At 24.7% G+C, this 17,178-nt stretch overlaps 4 protein-coding genes across 11 annotated transcripts; 1 reads left to right on the forward strand and 3 right to left on the reverse strand.

Annotated features, from left to right (window-relative positions):
• Positions 1 to 98: 98 nt before the first annotated feature.
• Positions 99 to 4,545, reverse strand: LOC118446875 (transmembrane protein 62). 4 transcript variants are annotated; one of them, XM_035878017.2, is made up of 14 exons: positions 4,440 to 4,533; positions 3,913 to 4,010; positions 3,633 to 3,744; positions 3,414 to 3,565; positions 3,000 to 3,326; positions 2,794 to 2,926; positions 2,563 to 2,718; positions 2,323 to 2,470; positions 2,078 to 2,200; positions 1,787 to 1,868; positions 1,574 to 1,702; positions 1,223 to 1,397; positions 930 to 1,154; positions 99 to 853 (listed from the first exon to the last, which is right to left on the reverse strand). In XM_035878017.2, exons 2-14 carry the CDS (start codon positions 3,923 to 3,925, stop codon positions 820 to 822), a joined length of 1,809 nt encoding a protein of 602 aa, XP_035733910.1. In that variant the 5' UTR covers positions 3,926 to 4,010; positions 4,440 to 4,533; the 3' UTR covers positions 99 to 819. The 4 variants fall into 4 exon arrangements, with proteins under 4 accessions (XP_035733910.1, XP_035733911.1, XP_035733909.1 ...); XM_035878016.2 differs by having other exon boundaries at positions 100 to 853; positions 3,414 to 3,551; positions 3,913 to 4,261; positions 4,440 to 4,545; XM_035878018.2 differs by lacking the exon at positions 4,440 to 4,533 and having other exon boundaries at positions 3,913 to 4,070.
• A 421-nt stretch (positions 4,546 to 4,966) lies between these two features.
• Clc (clathrin light chain) lies at positions 4,967 to 7,704 on the reverse strand. 4 transcript variants are annotated; one of them, XM_035878039.2, is made up of 7 exons: positions 7,393 to 7,513; positions 6,857 to 7,021; positions 6,534 to 6,656; positions 6,376 to 6,465; positions 6,195 to 6,306; positions 5,838 to 5,849; positions 4,967 to 5,319 (listed from the first exon to the last, which is right to left on the reverse strand). In XM_035878039.2, exons 2-7 carry the CDS (start codon positions 7,005 to 7,007, stop codon positions 5,139 to 5,141), a joined length of 669 nt encoding a protein of 222 aa, XP_035733932.1. In that variant the 5' UTR covers positions 7,008 to 7,021; positions 7,393 to 7,513; the 3' UTR covers positions 4,967 to 5,138. The 4 variants fall into 4 exon arrangements, with proteins under 4 accessions (XP_035733932.1, XP_035733930.1, XP_035733933.1 ...); XM_035878037.2 differs by lacking the exon at positions 7,393 to 7,513 and adding an exon at positions 7,550 to 7,704 and having other exon boundaries at positions 4,971 to 5,319; XM_035878040.2 differs by lacking the exon at positions 7,393 to 7,513 and adding an exon at positions 7,550 to 7,704 and having other exon boundaries at positions 4,977 to 5,319; positions 6,534 to 6,653.
• Positions 7,705 to 8,165: 461 nt separating this feature from the next.
• On the reverse strand, positions 8,166 to 11,205 carry Fkbp59 (FK506-binding protein 59kD). Of its 2 annotated transcripts, none has more exons than XM_035878014.2 (6): positions 11,043 to 11,205; positions 10,294 to 10,630; positions 10,076 to 10,196; positions 9,747 to 9,994; positions 9,158 to 9,667; positions 8,166 to 8,671 (listed from the first exon to the last, which is right to left on the reverse strand). In XM_035878014.2, the coding sequence occupies exons 2-6, from the start codon at positions 10,627 to 10,629 to the stop codon at positions 8,504 to 8,506; spliced, it is 1,383 nt and encodes a 460-aa protein (XP_035733907.2). In that variant the 5' UTR covers position 10,630; positions 11,043 to 11,205; the 3' UTR covers positions 8,166 to 8,503. The 2 variants fall into 2 exon arrangements, with proteins under 2 accessions (XP_035733907.2, XP_035733908.2); XM_035878015.2 differs by having other exon boundaries at positions 8,528 to 8,682.
• A 582-nt stretch (positions 11,206 to 11,787) lies between these two features.
• Positions 11,788 to 15,796, forward strand: LOC118446864 (uncharacterized). Its single transcript, XM_035878004.2, has 4 exons — positions 11,788 to 12,018; positions 12,096 to 12,242; positions 12,751 to 12,825; positions 12,938 to 15,796. Exons 1-4 carry the CDS (start codon positions 11,881 to 11,883, stop codon positions 15,701 to 15,703), a joined length of 3,126 nt encoding a protein of 1,041 aa, XP_035733897.2. The 5' UTR covers positions 11,788 to 11,880; the 3' UTR covers positions 15,704 to 15,796.
• The last annotated feature ends 1,382 nt before the right edge of the window (positions 15,797 to 17,178 follow it).

Raw genomic sequence — 17,178 nt, forward strand, 5'->3', positions numbered from 1 at the left:
TAGATATTATCCTTAAATTGTTTATACATCATGCTACTTATTTATATATTATAATAAATATATGACACAGATAATTCTAGTAATATCATTGATGGCACTTCACATATTCTACATTAACATATAGAATAATTATATATTATATTCTAAGTTCTATAATTTAGAAAAAAAAATAATGATACATAGTATATTATATAATAATATACAATTACATGTAGAAAAATATATAGTATTAATTAAGATTGTTTTTTAAGGAAGATGATTTGTCTTGCATTAAATGGAATAATGATATTCAGGATTTGCAATTACATACTTGATAATTGCATCAATTACATATTATTTAGAGGTAATAAGAGAAGAACGGTGGATATAATTCCTAGAATAATTTATCCTTTTTCTAAACCATATCACATATCAAATATATAAATAAGAATATTGTGTCTATATTTATTGCATTTAAAGATTTAATATTTTAATTAATTGTAAATAGATAGTTTATATTATTTGTACGAATAACTAGAAGTATTTATGAAATATTTAGAAATAAATAGAAGTATTTATGAAAAATTACAAATGCATAACAAGTGATTGAATGGATAAGTTAATCCTAATTAAATTCTTCAATTCACAATTGAGACACAAATGATAACATACCATTTGTATTGTTTTTTAAATTATACTTATCTCGCATTGCGAGTAATGCTTATTAATCTCATAGTAAATAATAACGTAAATAGTAAATTGTATAATATTGCAAAGGATAAATTCCTTCATTTGTTATTATTTTCTGTACTTACATTTCATAAGAATTTTTTGTACAAATTAAGCATGGCCAGACCATATCGATAATGCTGATCTAAATGATATAAAAAAGAACATAAAATATATAACGTTTTAATGTAATTTAAACGATATTATGATATTTTACAAACCTAAAACATGCTTGAGGCATTGCATTGACTTGATACCATAGTATTAATGCTAATAAAACACTCCATGTGCGCAAAGGACATAAAATAGTGGCAAGTGTTCCATATGCTAGCCAGAAAAAGTAAGCCATATTTACTTGCATTATAATCAAAAGTATAATTGGTACATTTTGTAAAACCAAATAAAATTTAGATGATTTTTTATATGTTCTTTCCGTGTTTTGCAATCTGTAAAATTATTTAATATTATATAAAATACTTTATTCAAATAATTTCCTTTTATTGTCTTATTTTACCTTTTATCTGCTTGATGAGCCAAAAGTAACATAAGAGGTAAATGAAAAGAAAATAATTGGAAAAATCCATATGCATAAGTAAAAGCACCAGGCAAAAATGAATTTCCAACAAATGTACCCCATGCAAATATTATGCCTATATGATTTTCTATCACCTCACCAATCGCCCATGGACCTACATAGAATGTAATATTATACATATATATAATAAATACTTTTGTAGATTATTTTGTTTATATATTGTATTTTTGTATTTTATGTATTGTATATTGTATTGTAATTTATATATTGTGTACATTAATATTTCACACTGTTATTAAACAAATATAATGAAAGATATATATAACTTACCAACAATTAAATATAAAGCATAAAGGACCAAAGGGAAAAATAAACGATCAATGGTAGATAATATCCATAATTTCCTAATCCACCAGCGGAAAAATTTTACACGTATCCTTGGACGTGACATACGCTTTGCTAATCATAAAAGTAGATAATAAAGAACTATTTTAATTCGTACAGGCATATAAAAATATTATGAAAAATAATTATTCTATTTACCTTCACAAAGTATATGAAGAAACCGAAAAACACACAAAGGTGCTACTATTAATACAAGTACACTTCCAAACAGGAACTGAAACTAAATAATTTACGGAAACAGATATAGTAATTATTTGATTAAGTCAATTATAAATATTTTAATTGTTTTAATTAGATTAGTATTAGAAATTAGCAAATTGAAGTATCACCATTATAATATTTCAATATAATTATAATAAATATTTAAGTGATAAATACATTTTTATAATAAGAATTATTCTAATAATATAATTTTAAATAATAACTTACAATACGACTGACATTAGACATAAGAATCAGTCTAGGTAGAAAACCAAAAGATAATCGTGATCCATCAAGTGAAAAAGGTTGCATAATAATTTTTTCTCTCCCTTTTTCATCTATTACGCGAACCTGTAACATATAAGTAATATATAATCATAATAATATATAATCAAATATATAATCATAAGCAGTAATATCAAATTTTTATCAAATACAATATAATATTGATTTTTATAAATTTTATACTGAACTTGAATATGATGAATTCCATTGCTATATTCTGAAGCATTCCATTTTACAGCATACAGTGGTCCTTTTACGTTCTTACATCGTAACCAAGATTTATTATTTAACTGAACTTCTACACTTTTTATTGGTACTGTTGAAAATGCTAATATTCTATAAAAATATTATTATAATGTATTAATATATTAATTTTTATACGTTCTTTGATATTTCTATATACTATTTGTCATGATTTAAAAAATTACCTTATATGTGTAGATTTAATAATAGAATTTACATTTTCTTTTCGTGGCATCATATACAGAGCATGCTTTGGATTGGTAATCAATACTACAGGCCAATCTTGATGTTTCATATCAATAAATGAAAACTGTCCATGGTCTATTGCTGCAAGGCGATACCTAATAACATATATAGACACAAAGTAAAACTAAACTTTTCAATAACGTATAAAAATATAGAATATAAAATTATACATTCTATTGTCTTTCCAATCTGCCAATTCTAGTTCAAGAAATCCTGCTTGTTGTGTTGTGTACATATTTGGAACTGAACCACCAAGAGTATGATAGTGTCCACATAAATATACCATGCTTTCTTTATATTTGCCTATAATACAATATGCATTATTAGTAAAAAAATACAGATTCATAGTAAAAGAAATCAGATTATACTAACATACCTATAATATTTCTGATACTTGTATCAGATTGAGATAATATACATGAGGTTGGATAATGTCCAAACCAAACAATATAATCTGCATTATTTTCTTTGGATATATTTACTAATTCTTGTATCTTTTTTAATTCTTGTTCATCCAAAACACCAACAAAATTAAATGGTCTCTTTGGGCCAGGTTTCAAACAAGCATCAATAGCAATAAATGAGTATGTTTCAGAGCCAACAGTCACTTTATATATATATGATTTTGGATATTTTTTCCCTTGGATAGAATAGTTTGAATAATAATTATTTTTTGATTCAAGACTAACAACATTAAAATTATCTAAAATTAAAATTTAGTTAGATTATTATTTATATTAGTTGATACGCTTATCGTATTTTTTTATTCATTTTTTACTAAAATTCTTACCATGATTTCCCCTAACATCTAGCCATAATGTTTTTTCTGTAACATTTGTGTTTTCTAATATGTTCCTGTAATATTTCCACTCTTGCAATATTTGATTAGAACCCATTCTATCTTTACTTTTTGCATCAGTTAAATCACCTATATTACAGATTCTATTATAATGTTATTAATAACAAGATAGCTCATAATATAAATTATGTCTATTACAATAAAAATTACCTGATGCAAGGACAACCGAAGGCATAATAGATTTTACTGTTATATTGCAAAATTCTTCTAATTCTATTATTCTTCCAGGATCTTGAAATATGCTTATATGTATGTCTGTTATCTGAAATAATTAATGATGTAAATCTACATCTAAAATGATGTTACATTTAAATGATGTTACATCTACATGTTATATCTAAAATGATGTAAATCTGATTAAAATAAAAAGAGTTTACTTTTAAAATTAAATATCATAATATTTACAATTTATTGTTGACTTATAACTAACCTGAATAAACCATATTAAATGATCCGGTGATTCCCTAATTTGATATAACTTTGGTTGTAGCCATACAGGTTCTATGCCTTTGCATGATAAGGTATTATCTGATATATGAGAATCAACATTAATTAGATCGGCAACATTTGCCACAAAAATTGATAACATTAATACAAAGATTAGAAGAGCCACGGTTGATTTAGCTATTTTCATTTCAAGAAGAGCCCAAGGAATAAGGTTTAATTTGTTCTGATATTTAATTCTGTGTAATAATTACTCTGTTTTGAATATTAACTTCAGGTGACTATGTACTTATCATATAAAATTCCACAAAAGTGCTTTGTCCAGACCAAGATACCTGGAGTATATTATAGTAAGCAATTCAATTTTAGATTTACATTCGTATAGGTTATAATCGTTGATACATTCAACAAATCGATTTATATATTTTTTGAGGAAGACAATTGAAATATTTAAAATTTTATAGTTTTATTTCCATTGCAATTGTTCCCTGACAGTTTTACATTACGACTTACGTGCCGTTAAATCTACACCCTACAGCTGATCCGTGAGTCGATGGTAATACGATTGTGTGGTGTAAGAAATATATGTAATACGCATGACAATTTCCATTTCATATATAAAAAAAAGAATGCAAAATAAATATTTCTAAAAAATAAAAGAAAAATTCTATCAAAGTTATATCTTTCTAAGATTTGGAAGCAATAATGTATATAGTTATGAATTTAAATAGGTTATACATTTTATACTTTTATTGTAAAAAAGCTATTTTTTTGAAACAAAGAAATATCAATAAATAAAACAATAATTTTTATGATTAACTCTGTAAACAATAATGTCAAGATAATTAATAAATTAATAAACTATTGATATTAAATATAACAAGTAATGATTCATATCATTTTTACTAAGTAAATGATTATTTTCAAATGTATACTTACTTTCAAAGTAAATGATAATTGAGTTAAAATAAAAGAAATTTGAATTTTTGATTGCTTTTAATATAAGTTTATGAAAATATTTTTTCATTGCACTTTTCACTTATTATTAATAACTTTTATTCACAATAATAGTACATCTTTTATTAACAGAACACTTCCAACTTATTGTTTTAATAATATGATCGGAATCTGCATACATCTTTCCTCATTATTTGTTATTAATGTTGTTATTTATAATACCTATAATTTGTAAGGTAAGAGCTTTTGATTCTATCAAACATTAACAGGAGCAGGTGGTGTCTGCTTTAATTGCAAAATAATTGAACGCATTCGAGATACATCTTTGGAAGTACGAGATGATTTAGGATTGAAATCACATAGCTTCGCGATACGTTCCCACTCTGTACCAGGCTCCACTTCGTCTGCTTCTGCAACGAATTGCTTCTCTGCATTCCTATTAATAAGAACGCCAAATTATTTATAATATCTAATCACATATCATTTATTTTATAAGAGTTTTCATTAATTCATGTTCTTTTTATATACAATTCAAGCATAATTCCATTATCTATTTTATGTGCAGGCATTATTTTTATCTTTTACGAAGTGGATGCCAGTATACATGCATTTGAAAATGCAATTACAAATTTTTTAGTAAACATATATCAATTATAATAAATTTTAACATTAAAAAAGATAATAAAATATATTGGCAGATTTTGTGCATTATATATAAATATATGATATGCAATACTTTCTTTATAATATTACAAAAAAATTATAGAATTAAAAATCCTAGAATTTTATTTATATATCTATTATTATCTATTATTTTTAATGTATATATTATTTTTAAACTTTCTATACCTGCCTAAGCAAAGCGACGTTGTATAGCAATTTAATGCAATATGCATTGCAACTATATGTAATCAATAATGCAATATACATGCAATTAAACAGATTGTAACTTACTTGGCTGATTCCCTAAGAAGCAGAATAAAAAAATAATGTATGTATATATCTATATATCATACTTATTCAGATAGCCTAAAATTAAGTATATGATAATATTCAACTACTATAAATAAATGTAATTAAAAATATAGTAACTGAATGCATCAAAGAGTAAGAACAATATTATTACAACGTTTAAGTTATATACCTGTAGTTCTGTTTTGCATTAATATAAAGTTAAATTAAATTTGATAAAAATATAAGTAATTTATACTAAATAGAACTTTTTTAGTGTCTGTAATTACTTATAAATAGAACAAATGTTAAATTTTAACTAAAGAATATATATCAAATATATAAAAATATAAAATTTACCTGTTAGTTGTTTTGGTTTTGCTAATTGCCTCTGCATGATGCTTATACCATTCTTCTAATTCTTTCTTTGCAGCTTCTCTCCATTCTTCTTTTTTCTTTTCTTCTTCAGCATCTAATAAATATATAATTTCTAAGATTAATTAAATGTTAACTTATAGTTTAATCTAATTATCATACATACCTTTTTCTTCAAGACGTGTTTTCTGTTCTTCTCTCCATTTTCGTATCTTTTCTGGTTCTTCTTTTACTGGTGGTGCTGATACTACTGTATCTACAGGTAGATTCTTTTTTTGTTAAATTATTATATTTTTATCAAATTCTTATGAATATATATCTTACCTAGAGCAGGTAGTGTTTGAGATTCAGTGGTCTGTCCAATCGTATCTATGATTTCGAAACTACCTTCAACATCACTACCTGGACCAATTTTTAAACTGCCAAAATTTCCAGATAAATCCTCTACTGAAAATAAATTTAATTATAATATGCTACATATAAAATTATTAAGAATACAGAACACTTTTGAAGTCAAATATAAAATATAATTAATTTATCGTTTAATTATTAAGAACAATTTTATATTATTTAATATTCATGATTGTTATTATTCGTCAATTCTATAATCAATAAATAAAAAAATAAAACGATATTTATTCCTTTACCTTCTCCATTAGTAGCTGTAGCTGGGATAGCCATAGAGACAGGAGGAATTTCATCTTCTAATCCTGCTAATTGATCTTGTTCTCTTGCTAGAAATTCTGCGGCAGGATCTACTTCCGTATCGTTTACAAAATTGTCACCAAAAGCATCCATGATAATCTAACTGACTGAATATACATTGTCCGTTATGAAGATTATATTCTTATGGTAATCTTAATGATATTTATGCTATAAACTTTAAATAATAGAAATATATATAGAATATATATAGAAAGAAATCTTCAATAGATTAAATAATTTTCATATCTTGTATCATAAAATTATGTACAACTTAATTAAACTAATAAATATATATAGTATATATTTTTTAATTTAACCTTTTTAATGCCTGCAATTATATGTTTTATGTTAATAAAAAACATATATCTTTATAAAACTTAATATCATAGGTTAGATTTGAGCACATGACAAATTATGAAGATTAATCGTTATTAAAGAAAATTATATGTTTATAAATAAAGTAAACAATTTTAATTACATAAAAGTATTAATACAATCAAAAATGAAAGTATATGATTTATTATAATATTATTGTTGAAATTATAGAAGAGATATTCTTTAAAGTATCCTTTAATGCCGTTTTGCGACTCAGAAATATTAACACGTATTAATATTTATTGTTAAGAATTACTTACGTTAACACCCCTTTTTTTAACCTTTTAGATTCCTGTGAAATGTCAATTATAATTTGACAACGTCAATACCACAATGCGCAATATACACATGCGCACGGATACTAACTATAAAGCATAATTTCTATAACAGTTGAATTGTCCATTCATAGTGTAAACAGACGAATCAGCGTAACTGTATACTTTTATTCAGATTTATGATTGGCTTAAAATCTAATTTAAATTGTTAATTGAATTCTTATGTTATACTTTAAGGCTATGTTTGAATTGAATAATTATTTTTCTAACGGTCATTTTTTACTTATGTGATTTAAGATGAATTTGTTTATATAAATCAATTACATTCAATGTACTTACCAACGAATTGTAATCTATAATTAAAAAATATTTGTATGGAAGATAATAAATAATAATTTGAATAAGGTTATTCCACTTATTTTTTGTACATTGTTTATTCGTAACTTTTACAGTTACATCATTGTGCATAGACAATATGTGTAATAAATTCTTAAAATCTTAAACAATGTAAAATATATTTTATTATGAACGAAATGTCTTATGTTATATTTAAAATTGCTGATAGACAATGATAAAGAAAATTGTGTTATAATTAAATAACTTCTCGTCCAACATCGTTTTATTAATGAATTCTCAATATTCACTTCAAAATGAATAATACAGAATATTCCTAATCAATATATCCACAATTACATTTCCAAATCTATTTGATCATTTGAAACATAAAGTTATTAAAATGATGAAAAATACAATTGACTAGGTATATATTATATGTATCAAATTGATTATAGAGATTTACTCTGGCTCTTAATGTGAATAAGCCTTTATGACTTTTTTTATGCCCAGTACTACTTAACGGCATCATAAAATATCGAATATTAAAATTTAACATTGTTGGCAGTCAAATAGAGCAGTGTACTGAAAGAGTGCAGCAACTGCTTACATATTTTGAAATTCTCCTGTGCCGTTAGCATTAAGCATGAGAATATTTGGATTTTCCTTTTCAAAGGCAGTTGCATCTCTACCTCCAGGCCTTTCTTCTTGTCCCCATTCACCCAGAGCTCCACGCATTACATCGGGTTGTTGTCGCAGCTTCTCCTCCTCCTTCTGCGACATTACTAATAGTTTATGGTCAAAAGTAACAAAACAATTAATAATTAATAACAAAATCATGAATAATTAGAAAATACATGATTATTTTCTATGATTAAAATCAAGTCACAAAAATGTTTTCATTGCTATTATTAATATATAGGTATTAATATTACACTTTAATATTACATTTTAAAATTACCCCTAAATATTAAAACAATATAAATACTACAATATCATAAATATTTTAAAAATTCATTTTATGATAAAATTTTGATGACAAAATATAATTCAAATCATATATTAAAACTTAAAGAAATTCAATGTTTACCAAGATCTTTATACATTATTTATAAATAATGAATCTAATTTAAAATATTCAATTTTTTTTTGCAATATTTGAGATGAACATAAATGGAAGCAAATTTTACTTTTACACAGAAGAAAATGAAGTTCGCACGAAAAAAATATCTGTATTATATACTATTGTTTTTCACAAACCTGTTTGTCTTCTTGTGCAAATTTATCAAACATATTTGCATAAAGTTTCTTTTCTTTTGCCAGTTGTTTCTTAATAAGATTATTACAAACTATAATTTGTTTTGAAGCAGCTATATTTTTTGGTTCTATTTTTAATACTTTTTCAAAATCATTAATTGCTATTTCAGGTGATGCAAGTGCAAGATAAGCTTGTCCTCTTCTAAAATATGCTTTTTCATTATGTGGATCTAACTTTAAAGCTTCTAAGCATGCATCTTTAGCTTCAACATTTTGATCAGTTTTTAAATAGCACAATGCAAGATTCAAATGTGTGGATAAAAGAAGACTGTCGCTCTCTGCTTTAAGTTCGTTTTCAAAATTTTTATCATAGCATAAAAAATCCAACACTTTTTTGTACATTTTAATAGCTAGATTGTATTTTCCATTTTTGAAGTAATTCGTTCCTTTATCTTTCAAAAGTTTGGCTTGCTCTATTTTTTGAGATCCATTTAAAGACCAACTTTCAACAGCCTATATTAAATTTTTTTAATATAATTAGAATAAAAAATACAATAGAAAATATTTAATAATATTATATTCAGGTTATTACCTTTTCAAAGCTTTTTAATTCTACAATATATTCCACATCTGCATTTGGTGGAATGTTAAATTCAGGTTTACCTTCCTTCTTAAATGCATATTTACTTTTTATTTTAAGTTTAGATTTTTCTCCACTTTTGAAACTTTCAAGGGCTTTTTCTACACCCCTTACAATTCCTACATCTTCTCCTTCTCCAAGACAAAATTGTACATCTCTATCTTCAAAAACTTCATCCTTGTACATTCCAGTCAAATGTACTATAAATGAAAAAGGTTATATACATATATATATATATATACATATGCAAATATTATATAATAATTTAATATCATACATACTGTTTACTAATGATCTATCACGAGGAGTAACATAATCTTTTCCTGGAATAATTTGAAGTCTTTCAATGCTTCCATCTTTATCAGGACTTAAATCCTCTCCTGACCAATCAATCATTTCTATCTGATAATTGATATAAAATTTATAAACTAATTAGATATATTATACTTATAAATATTTTATTTTTATATACTTTCATATTGAAAAGTTTTTTTTTTACCTCAAACTTAAGAGTTGTATTAGGTTGAATTTTTGGAGGACTACCAGTTTCTCCATATGCATATTCAGGAGCACATGTTAACATTGCGATTTCACCTTTTTTCATTGTAGCTACACCAATATCCCAAGCCTTAATAACATTTGACATACCCAAATTAAATTTGAATGGTTCATTGCGATCTCTGCTAGAGTCAAATTTAGTTCCATCTAACAATGTTCCAGTATAATGTACTGTTACTTTTCCACCTGTTATTGGAAGTTCATCACCAACACCTTCTTTAAGGATTTCTTTAAGAATACCACCATTTTTTGCAGGAGAAATATCTACAGCAGCCATGCTAAAAGATGATACATGTATCATATTAATAATTACAAATATATGATAAATTGGAATATAGTAAATATATATATATATATATATATATATATATATATATATATATATAACAATATTTTCTTCAGGATGTAATACTATTAACTATCTTTTTTCAAACGTAATTATTAATTGTTAATTATATTCAATTATATGGAATAGTAATTACATTTAAACATTTGTAAATGTCGACTATTATAGTGTGTGAAAAAGAATTAAATATTAGATAAAACCAAATATAAATAAAAATAAAATCAAAAGATTTGTAAAAAAATATATTCTGTATATTTTATATAAATAAAATGGCAATGACGATGTATATTAAAATCATTTACATATATTTAAGAATACATATGATAATATTAAATCGTACTTACATTGTTTTAAATTAATAAAATATTCTAACGTTAAGAATAATTTCTATCGAACGGATTAAAATCATTCAATGTTCAGTGGATGATTCTAGAAAAATAACTTTTATCACGCTTGTGGAATTACCGCAGTCGTGGTTTGAATAAATCTTATAGAACTTACTAGAAAAGTATAAAAGTCGAAGTTTAGTTTGCGAGTATTTGAATCGATAGTTCTCGCCACTTCGATTAACTTCTTCTTTCGATTATTTTTCGATATCAATATATTAACAATCTCGTAAACTTTGTGATTAAATACTCGATAATCATTGTTTTTCAATTTAAAATACAGAACATATAATTTTTAATTTAATTTATATCATAAATATGCTACATCATTATTTATTTTACTATTTAACATTATCAAATTAATCAATAAAATAATTAATTTATATTTTGTAAAAAGAAATCTATTAATTATCATTTGAAAACTTGTTGTATTATATTTTTATTATTTTATGTTGTTTCGATTAATACAAAGTAATTAGATAACAATTATTATATTGTACATACGTAGAAGTATAAACAATTATCTAATTAAATTAATTATATAACAAAAAAGTGAAAATATTATTCTTCGGGAAAGTTTTTTTTTTAAATAGAAACTTTGTAGAACCGCCATACGATTGTTTTAATTTTCATAAATAATAAGTCTGAAGTAAGGACAAATGAATTGTATCGATAGTCTTATCAAGTCATAATCTTGCACACCCGCCACATCGTATTCACTGCATACTTCAAGTTTCTCGATACCATTTGATCTACAAACGTTATAATATCGTTTTTTCATACGTAGTTATAAAAAATGCCGAGAAAACGGAAATTACCTAATCTATATAGCAGGTGTCGTATTTGTCTTACCGAAAATGGTTGTATGAGTAATTTATTCGACGATAAGCTGCAATTTCAAATCAATGACCTTAGCAAGTGTACCTCCATTGATGTAAGTTGTTTATAATCTTTCATTATTTTATCAATCTTTTTCATCTGTTTTTAATAACCGTATTATGTTTTATTTAGATAAAAGATGAAAAGGGTCTACCGAATATCATTTGTCATGTTTGCTTATATAAATTGAATATGTGGAGTGAATTCAAGGAACAATTTATACAATCTAATGAATTATTGTTAAATCATTTGGAAATATCAGAAGCATCTGATAATACGGTATGTATAGAAATATTCAATTTATATTATCAACATATACTTATTTGGTGATATGTAAGCATTAACTTTCTGTTACAAAAGTTCATTGAATGAGTTGTACTTGTTTGGTTTTTCTTAACACGCCTTTTCATTAATCATTCAATTTATTATAATCCCATAGATAATTTAAGAGAATAGATATTTAACTATATAAATTTGTTTAGATGATTTACATTAGGTTTTTAAATATCGTTCTTTATTTTATGATATTGTTTCTTTTTCAATTGTTTAATTATTATTATAATAACTCTGACTTACATTAGGTTTTTTCAATATCGCCGTTTATTATATGATATTGTTTCTTTTTCAATTCCTTACTTATTATTATAATAACTCTGACTTACATTAGGTTTTTTCAATATTGTCCTTTTATTTTATGATATTCTTTCTTTTTCAATTCCTTACTTATTATAATAATAATTGTAAATGTAAAAATTAAATCTAAAAAATTAAAATCAACATGTTCTAGATATCACAATTTAAAAGAAAGCTTGCAGAATTGCAGCAGAGTAGTGATGACAGTTTATCTGATACCAATGAAAAGGTATGGAATATAAACAATTGTTAAATTTTATGAATCATATATATAATTTTATAAGTATTCTTTTTGAAATATTTTTTTTTAAATAATATCCCTTAATTTATAATTATTTTAGAAAAAGTCAAAATCAGAGGTTCCTCCATTAATACCATTGGAATTTGCAAGTGTAGATTGTGTTGCTGATCAAAATACACTAAAAGAAATGTACATATCAGAGGATGATCCTGCCTCTTCAAAAGATTCATCTCAGAAAACAAATGACATTAATACCAATAAATTTGAAGGAGCAAATGATAATGAAGGCAATACCCAAATAAAACCATCTTTAGTTCCAATGAGGGTTAAATCTTTAAGTGGTAAAAGGGGTAGAACAATAGAAAGAAGAAAAGCTTCTACAAAACGTTGGGTAGCTAGGAAAAAAGCTCTTTTAGCAGCAACTGGAGAGCATGCTTCAGATACTGATTCTGTAGTTTCTGATGATGCACAATTATCACCTGTACAGAAAGCAAGAGCAAAAACAAATGCAGATAAAGAAGCTGAGAGACAAAAGAGATTAGCTAAAGCATTAAAAAATTTAGAAACTAATATGAGTGGTAAATATAATATTAAAAATGACAGTGATAATGTAATTGTAGAAACAGATTCTGATACAAGAAAAACAAGATCTCAAACATTGCTCAATAATGATGTTTTGTCAAATGAGAATAAAAGTATATCATTGAAGGAAGATGGTATGCAAGATGAATTGAAACAAAACAAATCATATATACAAAATGTTTTAGAAAAAGAAAATTCTCCTACTGATATTCCAGAGTATGATATTACTGACGAATCTGTTACAAAAATTAAGTTGCATAATGATAAAAAAGCATTTTTGCCGCATTCAGTAAAATCAGAATTAGAAATCGGCGATGTAAGGTATGTTGTAACATCGACATTGGCATTAACAGAACCAGAATATACAAACAAAACACATTTAAATAATTTACCTAAAGAATCTAAGAGCTTAAATGTAGATGAAAATAGTCAAGAAAAAAATACAGATATTATCGATGCTGTACAATTGCGTAGAATTCATCCTACGATAAGTGATTCAAATGATAAAAGGTTAATTGAAAAATGTTTGAACATAGAAGTAGAGGGAACAGAATTAGAGGTATTAAAACAAATTCAGCTTGAATTGGCTACCTTTATTGAAAAAGAGGTGAAATATAAATTATTTGGGATAAATAGCAATGATATAAAGAATGAAGAATTACAAAATTTCTATAGTTCTTCTTATCAGGCATTAGATCAGAAATTAAAAAATATAATAGAAAAGACAATAAAGAAAAATATTGAAGCGTCATTTAAATCATTCGAATTTTCTAATCAACAGTCTAGAACTGTTTCAGCAGAGTTTGTAAAAACAGCAATGATCTCAAAAAAATTTCAACCTACGGTTGTATTAAAGGTATTAGATCTAATACAGGAAAGTAAATATCATAGAATTAATAATTTACATATTCTTGATCAGCATAAACCTATAAATAAAATTAATAATTCTCTTGAAATTTTACCTCATAAACGAAGAAGAGTGCCATCTAGAAAGTACAATGATTATAATACATCTACTATGGACTCTGATTCTAATGGTTCAGAAGAAACTATATCACACAAGTTATTATCTACTCAAAAAGTATATGCATCATCTATTAAAAGAGAACCTGGAGTGAGAAAACAATCGTTTGAAAAAACTTCAAAACATAGTATTTTAATGACATCAACATCTGTAGCAAAGAAATCTACTGTTGGATTTCAAAAAAGTATAGAAAATCGTAGCAATATAACGAATCCAGAATTATCAATAAGTGCAAAACATATTTGTGGTGTTTGTAATTTGTCTTTCAATGATCGTTCAGAGATTGAGGTACATATGAAATCACATAAAATGGAAAATACTATTCCACGACATAACAAACATAAAATGATGCGTTGTAAAAGATGTCATGAAATTGTGGAGGCTCGATTCGTAAAATCACATGTATGTCGTTCAGTAAAGCAAGTACATAAATGTTATGTATGTAATGTTGTATTTAGAACAGAAAAAATATTAGCGCATCATTTAGAAAGTCATGATCAATCCGAATTTAATATAGAAAATATAGCAAAAATAGATTCTAAAAAATTATTAGATACGAGTAATCGAAATTCTTCAATACTTGTTACTACTGTGAAAGATCAAATTAAAAAATCTATCGTAGGTACTCAAATAAAAGCAGTAGAAAACACTACATTAGAAAATACATTAACTTCTAAAAGTGCAAAATTAGATGGAATTAAAAGTATTGAAAGACCTAAAAAAACTTATACTTGTTTTGTATGTGATAAAATTTTTACAGACGAAGAGATACTCAAAGATCATTTACAAAAACATTGTGATGATATTAGTGAAGATGAGCAAAGTATAGGAAAAGAACAATATCAATGTGCTATTTGTGGTGATTCCATGGAATCTGAGGATGCACTTGGAGTTCATGTAGAAAAACATCTTTTTGATGACGAAGATGACAATCCTAATCTTATTACAATAGGAACTGAGAATGAAAAAACAAAAGAGTCATCTTATCAATGTGTACAATGTGCAGAAATATTTAATTCGGAGATGTTATTGGAAATGCATACACAAGCGCATGAAGAAGAAGCTGCAATAGCAGAATGGGAGAAGCAAGGAATGAAGGCATATGAATATCAATGTATGATCTGTGATGATCTTTTTGAGACTGAAGAAGAATTATCTGAGCATCTGGATGTACATAATGGTAATGCACATGTATGCCAATTATGTGAGAAACCATTTCCAACACTTTTACATTTACAACAGCATGTTGCAACGCATTGATGTAAATATGCACATCAACTTTACTTTTAATATAATAAATAGTTATTAATATATATTATAATGTTTGTCTAATGTAACAACATATAATTAAAAATTTCAATTTTTTTTTTTTTTTTTTTTTTTTTTTTTTATAACATTACGTAACAATAAAAATATTAACAAAAATAATTATATTAATGTCATAGATGAATAGAAAGTTAAAGAAAAATACTATATAATAGAATTACATATATATATAGATGTATTTACACATCCACACATATATGATCATTTTTAAAATATCAATTAATTATATGATTGATACAGTTGTTTAATCTTCATATACATATTTTATAAAATATACATATATGCATATTTCGAGTTTAAAAGTTTTATATTAGGATCTAGTTTGTTTAAATTTAAGGTATAAATTAATTAACTTAAAAAGTATAGAATTTAAATGATATTAAAATACAAATTATAGTACATTTTTAATATTAAGATAAAATATATATTACTTTGCATTTTGTGAATTCAATATTTTACTTGTATGTACAGATTTTTTCTGAATACAAATATTTTGTAAATATATATTTGTGTAATTAAACTTATATTTTGATTTTTGAAAGAAAACAGAAATATGTGTGCATGTTTATTAATAGTAAAATGTTAATTCATTTTTACATAAATACATAAATATATAAATATGTAGAACCAATATTTTTGGTTGATGTATTGATGTGAATTGATGTAAATGAATGTAATCATTTTACTTGTATATATATATATTAGTTTTAAATACAGCTCTGATTTTTTGCTACAATATGATTGCGTGCGATTAAGAATACGCAACATAATTACATTTAATATTAAAAATATTTTTTAAATAATTATGATTAGAAAAGAGGTGAAAAATAAAATAAAGGATTGCATATGGTAATATTTTGTTAATTGCTACTTAATATAAATTGTGAATATTAATACTGCAAAATGTACCAAAACACTTATGGAAAAACAAATATAATTATTGATGTATTATTTCTATCTTTTAATTATTGCCCCTAAAATAAAAGCATTATTAAAAATATAGTATATATTTTATACATAGGACGTTTATTAGATATACATAGTAAATTTTATACAGAAGGTAAATTCTACATAACAATTTATGAAGTTATGGATATTCTTCATAAAACATGATTTGAAGGATTAAAAAGTAATTGATTACAATAATCAGTCATAGGCTGAATTGAAAACCTTACTATATTCTACTTTATTTACATAAATATCGTGTACAGAGACACAGGTTTTATTCATACTTAATTTTTATTTTCGTTAACATACGTCGTATATCTAATTATTACATGTAAATTAATAATTTTAAAAATCAAAATACATATTTCAGTCAAAATCAGTTTTCGACTTGTATTAAATATTTTGAAAATTATATGGTAATTATAATAAATTATAATGCATGGCTTCTGTATATTTTAGGA

This window comes from Vespa mandarinia, chromosome 3 (assembly GCF_050613455.1).
Source record: "Vespa mandarinia isolate Hongniang chromosome 3, ASM5061345v1, whole genome shotgun sequence".
Lineage (NCBI taxonomy): Eukaryota > Metazoa > Arthropoda > Insecta > Hymenoptera > Vespidae > Vespa > Vespa mandarinia.